General features: G+C 36.1%; 1 protein-coding gene across 2 annotated transcripts; it reads right to left on the bottom strand.

The window, feature by feature from the left end:
- Nucleotides 1-1,803: 1,803 nt before the first annotated feature.
- IZUMO3 (IZUMO family member 3) lies at nt 1,804-4,677 on the bottom strand. 2 transcript variants are annotated; one of them, XM_017546039.2, is made up of 7 exons: nt 4,202-4,677; nt 3,991-4,065; nt 3,754-3,843; nt 3,525-3,542; nt 2,993-3,073; nt 2,478-2,568; nt 1,804-2,202 (listed from the first exon to the last, which is right to left on the bottom strand). In XM_017546039.2, the coding sequence occupies exons 1-7, from the start codon at nt 4,431-4,433 to the stop codon at nt 2,067-2,069; spliced, it is 723 nt and encodes a 240-aa protein (XP_017401528.1). In that variant the 5' UTR covers nt 4,434-4,677; the 3' UTR covers nt 1,804-2,066. The 2 variants fall into 2 exon arrangements, with proteins under 2 accessions (XP_017401528.1, XP_037600714.1); XM_037744786.1 differs by lacking the exon at nt 3,525-3,542 and having other exon boundaries at nt 2,054-2,202; nt 4,202-4,455.
- Between the last annotated feature and the right edge of the window lie 5,680 nt (nt 4,678-10,357).

The following is a 10,357-nucleotide window of genomic DNA, read 5'->3' as shown; positions in this document are numbered from 1 at the left end:
GTTAATGTCTGTGTTATGGAAGAACATCTTTTAAATTGACAGAAAAAATTCTCAGATTAAAATTAGCAGAGTATATGACTAGGTAACTCACTTCAGGGCTAATTCAAATGTTACTGAATCATATATAAAGATGCTGACACACTAGAGGATATAAGTAAATTCATTATCATATTAGACTGTAAAATGTAAAAGAGCTTTATTACCTGTTGGTGACCGGGATGTGGCAAACATGAAAAGTTGGTTCATCATATTTGTAGGTACATATATCATTTTGATATCCCAATTCTGTAACATTATTCCTTATAAATAAAAGTATTAGTGCCCCCACACTATGGTGTTGTATATAACTGCCAAAAGAGTGAATTAGAATTACATCACTTAAAATAATTTCCACACAGTACTTAAGTATGAAAATCAACATGTGAAAAAGTGTTTATAATGTTTTTAATTGCAAAAAAAATTTATCCATAATGGTGTTCATGTGTATGTATGTCTATTTACTTGTAACTATTTAGGCTTGAACACAAAACCTGAAAGACCTATCTTAAATTGTTATCCGAGGTTTCCTAGGAAGGAGTGATGAGCATGGAGTAGCAGCATAGGGGAAAAGGAACAACAAGCAAATACATTAATACCTTAAGTATATACAATAAACTTTATGTAAAACAAAGTAGTAAAATAAAAAACATAAAAGTATATAAATAAGAATCCACAACACAAAAATATCTTAAACAAAATCTAGAAAGTATGTTATTCTACTTACAAATAATTATAATGAAAATATAAAGATAATAATTAAGACTGTGAATGAAGTTAATATATATCAAACAGGATATTTCATGAGATAAACATTAAATCATTGGGCAATAGTAGATGCCTGACAACAGTCTTATCTGGGAATTTTACATGAATTTCAAATTTAGCACTTGAGAGATATCGGACTTCAGGTCCTCATCAAGTGCATTCTCATCCATTATCTCATTAATATAAGAGCAACCATATGCTACCGCTCAGATATGTACTATGTGTGAAAGATTTACAAATACCTATACCCACCCCTGAAGCAGGACTCCTGTAACTATTTCCTGCTGTTAAATGATGGTGTTTATTTATTTTCTAAAATAAGTTCCAGAATAAAAGGAAACAAAATAGGGTGAAAGGTCATGAATTTTACAGTTAACCAGGCATCAGCTTTATTTTAGGCTTTGCCACATACTATATGATCAAGAGTGTATAAAGACAAAGCCATGGTTATGATCTCTCCATTTATGTATCATAACTATATGCCGACAGCTGTCAATACTATTCAAATGGTTTGGGTGATCAAAGGTCTCCTCCACTAGAGGAGAGGAGTTTGTCATAGCCTAGATGGAGATACTTCTGTTTACTCATCCCTAAAGTAGAAATAATAGCAATGTTACCCGTAGGACTATTGTGAGAATTTAGATAGATAATACATGTAAAGCACTATTTAGGGTGCTACACATACTAAAAAAGTATTCAGTGGAAACAACCAGAATAATAAAAAAACAACATAGATCCAGGGGGAAATAGTTGTGGCAAACCTCAGCTACTCAGAACTAATACTTTGTTCCTTTTTTTTCCTACGTGCAAGTGTGTGTGTGTGTGTGTGTGTGTGTGTGTGTAATACAATGAAGATGAAATGCTGTATATTATCAAATAAAATTGTCCACATTGAACCTAATGATAAATATGAAAACAGTAACAAAACAAGTAAAAAGCAGCCTTAGAAATGTGAAAGTTATCCTAGTTACAGCCATTAATGAGAGTTATTAATGGTACATTCTTTATTATTCACTATTTTATCTTTCATGTGCATTCACACCAGCATTACTTTCTGCACAACTCTGGCTAAATCATTTGCTCTCTCAGTACTTCCATTGTCTCAGGATATCTATAAAGATCTTCACTAGAGAAACTCTCAGTTCTATTTCAGTTTTAAAATACTACGACTTTGTGACCAAGAAAGGGTTTAACTCCCAGTTTTGTACTTAGGGTCAGCACTTAAGAGAATCATGAAAGACCTCTTGTTCATGTCGATGTGTTTATTTTCTGGGTCTAAAGTCTTTCTCCTCCTCATCTATCCTCTCCATTAATTCTTCAAGTTTGTTCTCCAAATATTCATTTAGTGACCTTCGTATTGCCTTCATTTTCCTTCGATGAAAGATGCAAAAATAGAATCTAGCGTAGGAAAAGAAAATAATCCCAACTTCAATATCAGTAGCCCCATTCTTTAAGCCAGTCATACACTATTTTTCTCTTTGCTGAATACTTCTCCATTTCCATTTGTTCCAACTGTTATCCTATCAAACTTTGTGTTTTATTTCTGTCAATATCAATCCCAGAATCTAAAATGACTTCTTTTGCCTCATTTCCATTGGGGGAAGAGGCAATTTGGGTAGTCTCTTAGCAAAAGGAACACTTGACCCAGTGTTATGTGGAGAGAGGAAACTCACAGTAACACAGCACTTCCCAGTATTACAGCTGTTGCCAGCAATATGAGAAATAGAGCAATCTCTTGACTCTCAGCCTTCCTTGGATCCTCGTCTGGAAGGAGAAACAGGAAAACATGAAAGTGAGTTTTGGAGAAGAGAACTACCTCGGGACCTTTATTCTGAATAGAAAACTCTTTTAACCTCAAACAGTTTGACCTGTTTCCTACTTCATCACTGTCCCTTGGTTATTCTGACCTTTATTACTTTTAGATTCTTAGGTTCTACAAACCTTTTGTCCTTGCTACTCCCAGCCTAATTTCTTCATTCCAAGCCCAGCCTTTTCATTTCTCAGCCTTCTATTGATTCAGTGCCAAAGTATTTATACTGGTCACAGTTTCACCCAACACTCTAGTTCTATTTTGTAACATTATGACCTGCATTGAAGATGCTCAACAAATATATGTTGAATAAATCAGTGAGCAACCCTGTTCCTTGATCCCTGGCCCTTCGAACTTCCGTACCACAATCTTTGTTACCTCCACAATATTCTCCTTTGAAGCATCTGCTAGTCATGCGAAGACAGGTCCAGCAATCAAGGATGGGACCTTCAACCACAACTGATACAGAGGAGAAGAAAGGTAATCAGGAAAAAAGGCATGGCGTGAGGGTTCCTTAATCAGACTTTAGGTGTGGAGTATTTGATCTTAAGCACTCCCAGGACTCTTAAGCGCATTGCTGTGAATTCCTTCTCCCCCTAGAAATCAAGTATCTTGGTGGGTCAAAATCTGTAAGTCAGGTCTCCAGAAAAAAAAGGAAGCCTTGGCTTGTACTGGGGCAATGGGTTGTAAACTATATGTTAGAAGGCCTTGTATTACCTCCAAAATATGTGGAGTGTCAGATTTCATGAGCTAAATTTTGTTAACAGGTGTTATTGACATTACCCCTTGTAACCACAGCTCTAGGAATTGGATTTCCAGTGTAACAGGTGGAAGAGATAGGGCTATATAGAGCAAAGGAGATGGGAAAACATGGGCTGAAACCTCAAGGTGTCACATGTACTTTACTCACTGCAATCTTCAGAACAAGCTGGAAGAGAATCAGAAAGTTTTAATGAGTTTTAAACCAGCTAGATTTAGCCATATTTATACCTAAGTAGCCTTTGTTTACCCTTTAAGTTTCAGTTACCTCCCCACCCTTTCTAAATAACTCTATTATGAACCTGCCTTTCTCCTCTCATCCTTCATTTTCTATTCCTTTTATATAACTTCAGTGCTGTTACACAGAAAGTTTTAATTACCAGCTTCGGAAAAGTTCTTTAATAATTCTTTCAGTTTGGCTTCCAGGCTTTGGCGGACCTCAAGAAGCTTGCCTTGGAAGATAAAGACACCTAAGAGGGAGTGGAAGGGGTGTCAAAAGTAGAAGTAGCTCTTCCCTTCAAACTTGTTTTGTTCTGCTTTTTTCTTTGTTTTCCCAACCAAATTTTCTCAGGCTCGCTTGAGCAATACAAACTTTTACCATTGAAACAGCACCTCACCTTTCCATGTTTCATTGCCCAGTTTATAAAATTCATTCTTCAGCCATGTTCTCAACTTAATGACCGTTTGAACAGCTAGAGAGTGAGGGGAAGGTACATGCAGGGGAATAATTATCTCTCTCCAGGAAGTTACATGGACCCAGGTGTTCTCTTCCTTGCCTCCCTTCTCCCTGTAAGCCCCCAGACTCTCAGAAACTCAAGCTTCCCTCACCCAGCAATCGAAGCCTCTTATCGCTGTGGGAGACCTTGAAGGTTAAACGAATCATCTCCTGAACCTGTCGTTCAAGTAGCTGAGTTTGGCCAGGGACTTCTGAAGGTATCAGATTTGCCAGCAAGGAGCCAATATCCTCTATGAACTTGGGGTCACATTCCAAACAGCCTTTGGCTCCATGGAAGGCTGCCAGGGACAGGGGCAGGAGCAGGAATAACCGCAGGTCACCCATTTCTTTCCCCACCGCCTGCTCCCCAACAGCAGGTTGTCCTGGCAACTAGTTCACTTCATTCCTTTTCCTTCAAAAATCCAGGAATGAGAGCCTTGTCCTGGATAGTCAGACTCCAGCTTTCCTCTGTTTTCATCCCACTATCAGGCAGTCTCATTTTTTTAAAGAATCTTCAGTTGTTTACTGACTCCTAGCTTTTATCCTACAGAGAGGGAACTGCTAGATGGGGAGCCCATACCTGAGTTCTGAGTGTAGAACACCAAGAGATAGAAGAGCCTTGAGCTCATACAAGCAGAGTTCTTCTCAGGGAGATGTCTCAGAAAAAGTGTTTCTTTAGCCCTTTCCCTGACTTGCATCCTCAGGAGACTCCTAACCCCTGCCTGACCTTCAGAGATACGTGTCACCAGAGATGGGTTATGGAAATGATCCTATAGAACCTTAGACATTGCTTAACTCAAACTCTACTTTTACATTGGAGTTAAGAAAAGCCAAGAATATTGAGTTGCTTGGGGGTTGTAGTCCCTACTGGGGGCAGTATTGTTGAGAATAAAAGAATGAGCATTTATCTAGAATAATAATTGGTAATTTTAATATACAGTAATTTATAATTCCTCAGAAATTTCAGGCTACATTTGTCTTTAGGATAATTCCTCTAAACATGATTTGTAATCTTTTTAAAGCATTCTTCCTATAGATAGTGTGAAGTCACATACTAGAAACAATAGTTGAGGAATATAGAGTGACGCAACCGATAATGTTGAGGTCCTTTAACAATTGCATTCTAAATACTGATGATGAAGTATGTAACATATAAGAACATAACAGTTATCATGGGCGTCCTGCTCAGGCCACCTACATGGAAGATGGCCAAATATGCTATTTCTTAAGTGGCCCTTTGAATAAAAAATATTCTGTGTTACTTAAATAAATCAAAGTTGCTTTACAGACTCTTAAGAGCACTGGTTACCTCTTTTCTAATAATTGCCTGTATGGCTGTGACCTCCTGGAAACCAGGAAACACTGGCAATCTACAGGGTTAGTGGTAGGATTTATATCTAAGAAATGGGGTGATCAGAGTGGAAAGTTGTGAGGGAAGTGGAAAGAATTATCATTCTGTCTATCATGTCCATGTGACAGACATTGTGCTAAACACTTCAGAGAGTCACAAATTCGCATGGCACAGCAATCCTTTGGAGATTGTCATTTCCACGTTACAGATAAGAAATTGAGGCTCAGAGATGTAAAAGAATGTTCCTGGAAAGAATAGTAGTATGAATTCAGGGTTCAAGCTCAAATCTGTCTGATTCCACACCCTATATGCTTTACTGTCTATCAACAATGACTTTCTGGGATAATACAGAAAATTGTCTCTTGGAATTTGATAAATCAAAATATGAAGTCAAATTTATTGATTAGTAGCTTAAAATCAGCATCTCTGCTCAGACTGTTTTAATTTTCTCAGCTAGATGATCTCCACTTTAGAGGATTTCCCAAAAGATTTTCACATGCTGAGGTCTGAAGGCAAAGTGAGCTAATGGGATTAAATTAGCTCTGGAAACTAAAGTTGGAAGGTAAAGGGGCTAAAAAATTGGCAGACAAGTGGCAATGTATGAGAACAAACTGTGCTTCAAGAAAATGCATTATAGATATTTTCCAGTCAGTGATCCATATCTTCACTTGGACAGTTCGGAGAGTATCCTCTGCCACATTACTGAATAATTCAACCTAATTCAATGGCACATTACTTTGACCCAGACCTAGTGGTCTGTCTATTATTTTTATCATTGTCTCACTCTTTCAGTTTAAATTTCACTCAGGTTTTTTGGGTGAGAGAAAAAGTAATTTGGCTTATGGATAGTCTTAGAAAGACTGGAAAAAGGCAAGTCACTTTTTAATAAGACAGGTAGAACTTGTAATTGAAGGAATACATATCTACTATATAAAAGGAAAAACAAGGAAGGAAATCTCAGTCTCATGGAGTAAACAGTAGACAGATAACACAATGTGCTAATGGTAAAGATAGAGGTACACATCGAGATTTACAGAAAAACATAACAGCACTAGCCAAATCTAGAGAAAGTTTTTATAAAAAGGCTGGATCCAGGAGACTAGATACAATAATTAATTTATCGTGATGAGTGAGAATCCGGTAGTGTTCAGGAATCTTCAGGGGGAACATTCTAAAAGTACTGATGGTGAAATGTGTAACTTATAAGAAAATAATCACAATTATAATTGGATAGCTCTTTGAATTTCATAAATGTAAAATATTTGAGCTTTGGGAAAGAACAGCTATCTGGAAATTGATTAATATAATGATTAGATTACTTAATTAAAATAATAATACTTATGTCTGTGAGGCAAAGGACAAATACCCAATTCCTAGAATAATTATGCTAGTATATGGTTTGGCTTGGCAGGAATAGCTATGATTTACAGTCAGTACAAATCTGCAGACTAGCTAAACTCTGTTTAAAAGAGTATGACAGATACATAATGGCACTACATGTTGACTCATTTGTGGTTCTAACACAGATAAGATATTAATTTGTAGTAGTTTTTGTACTAAAGCACTAGCAATTAGAGAGTCGCTCCTTTAAGGTCTAGAATCAGTTGTTTTTTACCATTTGGCCCTTGTTACAAACCACATAATGCACTGAGGTTTGAAATTTGAAGGAGTAAGTTTCATAAAGAAAAGCTTTCTGCAGAAATTTTCCTTTATATTATAGTAGATCTGACTTCCCAGATTTATTAATAAAAATAATGAATCCTTATCCTCAAGCTTCTTATAGCCATTTTTCTCCTGAATTATTTACTCTTTTGAGCTCCGCTCTATTGCTTCCCATTCCTACCTATCACTTCACAGAATTCCATAAAATTTGACAAATAATCTAGATACCTTTCATAGTCAGATGTAGTTAACTACGTTCTTGACTATAATCTGAGATCAAGAAGCCATTACTTGACATTTGGTCATGTTATAAGCTATATTTCTAGGCAGCATAATAATCACATTGGAAGTAATTACTGTATACCATATATTTCACACATAGAATAAGCTTAATTTTCTATATATATCCCCATTTATATTATTGTTATCAAACTAATTTAGCTACACATATTTCACTTATCCTTTAGGAATAGTCATAAAGGTGGGTAAATTATTAGATAGCCTAGAAGACTTACAAGCAATCTCTGACAGGAAATGAACTATATTAAAAAAAAAAAAAAACTAATCACATCAAGGTGATTGTGGGAAGAATGAGGGGAGAAGGGTAGTCGAAGTAGAAAATATGTGTCACAGCTTATTTTCTCTTTATATTAGAAATGTTACGTAAAATCCTGAGGGAAGATGAGCTTTTGACCTGCTTCCTTTAAAGGCTTTTACAGGATAGGTTAATAGAAGGTGCTCCTTTGACCATGTCAGCTCCTTTGTGGCATGGAATGGCTAAGATGTTCCACTGGCTGCTGGGGAGGGATGTACAACTTAACTTAGGATCTGACAGGGACCTTTGCTGGCTTATCACCAGGGCTTCAAATAAAGGGACGCTGTGTAACAGCTGGAAAGCAGAACTGGTACCATTCCAGGAAAGGAAATAGAGTCTGCAGCAAGCCTCAGTGCCTTGATGGGGCCAAATTGTTAGGAAAGACCACCAGTTCCTGATGCTATTGAGGGAAAACAGCTCCAAAGTTCCCCACGTGCAGAATTTCTCAATAAACGCTATAAGAAGATTCAGAGATGATACTAAATAAGGTGATATCTTCACCTTGGAAGAGACCAACGTGGTAAAAAACTGAAACATACATTAGTGGAGAAATTTACTGCACAATTTACTGAGGGGAAATATTGGGAGTTTGCAAACTCCTTTCTAGAAGGAGAGGGAGTCCATGGTGGTTCTATTTACTACTATTTTAACCTACAGATGGGAAGGATTGAGTCCATGACTAGACTTCTAGTTGTGTAAAACAAGCCTGGATGTTGATGATGGTGAAGGTATTTTAGTCTGGCTCAAGAAGTTCTAAGATCCCAGAATTACTCAGACTTCATAGTTTCTTATCAATTTCAGGAGGTTAGAGCTAGTTGGCATGAAACGTAACAGTTTTGATATGTTGTAGACAAACACTACTGTAAGTGGAAAACTTTCTTCTACATGCTATACATGCAAGGCATGGACCCTTCAACCACTCAGTGCCATAAGGCAGCATCAGTTCCCACCTTCCCATTCTTACATCTTGTTTTGGAAAGAAAGGAGAAAGGGGGAAAATATGAAAGGGTGATTCTTCCAAAAGAAATGTAGTTATCTTAAAAAAAGGGTTTAAATTATTTGGTGATATTAGGTTTATTATATTATGCTAATATTGCTTTTTATTTTTTACCCAAAGGGGTAAAATATGTTCAGAGAAAGCTGAGACCAATAGGCTACAAGGAAGCTATGTTTCCTTCATGTATCTGAGAGCAGTGTGAAAAATGTGTGACCTTGCAACATAATGTCATAATATTTTATTCTCAAGACAAGCTAGCCTATTTCCATTTTATAAAATACAAGCCTGATGTTTGGAGCCATTAAAGGACTTGTCCAAGTTCACACACCTAGTAAGATAAAGATTTGGGGGTTGTAACACAAACTCGTCTGCCTTCAAATCCATGTTCTAAAACACCATAACTGTTTTCTAAAGAGAGTTAATCCAAGGTCACAGCATCATTGCCTCAACGTAGCAAGGATAGGTATTCTTAATGAAATTGTATTTGAGAAAAAAGAAAGATGCTGTGTTCTTATTTTTCATTCAAGTTTTAAAAAATTATGGAATCTGTAATTCCAACCATCTTTTAATTTTCTCCCCATAGCCAATTTTTTTTCATTCATCCCTATTATTGGTATAGAGAAATTGCCTGTTGATTAAAGTACATAATTTCTTTAATAATGCATATAAAAGATATAGATATTAATCTAGTTAACCGTAAATAAATAGCAGGTCCATGTAGCATTTCTTCTTTTCTACCTTCAAAAAGAATGAAAATACAATAATAAAACCACATCGAGAGCACAGTAGCCAGCAAGAAGTAATTTCATTGAACAAAGTGTCTATGTCAAATAATGTTTTATATTCCTTATATGTATAACCTTATAAAATCTCTATTCTAAGAGGTTGGTCCTATTATAACCATTTAGAGATTAGAGAACTGAGACTGAGTGGTTAAGTAGTTTTTACCAGATCACAGAGCTCCCTGGCAGTAGAACTTGAATTTTTACCCTGTTTTAACTGATTACCTTTTAATATTCTTTTAACCACCAAATTCTCATTTTTTAGTAGCCAGGAGGAAAAAAAGTACCCTGTCCCCGTGCCTAACAAACTGGCATATTTCTGATAAACCTATGCTTAGTAGATGAGACATTATAGACTAATTTGACACTAGATTCAATTCTAATTCTGATCCTCGTGGGAACAGATCTCTCTGCAAAGTGTAGAGTCAAGGGAGTGAACTCTTAGTTGAATTTGAATTTCATGGTTGCTACCCTTCAAAAACTAATTTTATTTTTTTAACTTTTTTTTTTTTTACATTATACTACTTTTCTTTATTATGAAATTTTGCATTTGGATCTTCCTCTGTTAGCAGACTTCTACTTGTCATCTTGCTTTGCAATATTGATTAGGATAATTTTCTCTTGATTCTTTCTAATATGCCAAGTAAATACTTTCTGTATAATACAACCTCTTTTCAAACTATACCTGTAGGTATTGGATTACGTATAAGATCGTTAGAAATTTAATCAAATTCCATTATATCTTGCCATGTCTTCTGAAAAATGGACTCAACAAAATTTGCTGTCTACCTATTTACTAACATAAATGAGGAAACCAAACAGGCCAAGAGTGAACAGCAGGAAGGTTTCAGTTTAGTGGAGAAAAGAAAATCTTGATGAGAT

Source organism: Cebus imitator, unplaced genomic scaffold, assembly GCF_001604975.1.
Source record: "Cebus imitator isolate Cc_AM_T3 unplaced genomic scaffold, Cebus_imitator-1.0 Scaffold186, whole genome shotgun sequence".
Taxonomy (NCBI): Eukaryota; Metazoa; Chordata; class Mammalia; order Primates; family Cebidae; genus Cebus; species Cebus imitator.
The sequence above is the reverse complement of the archived record's forward strand: the minus strand, read 5'-3'. Positions and strand labels throughout refer to the sequence as shown.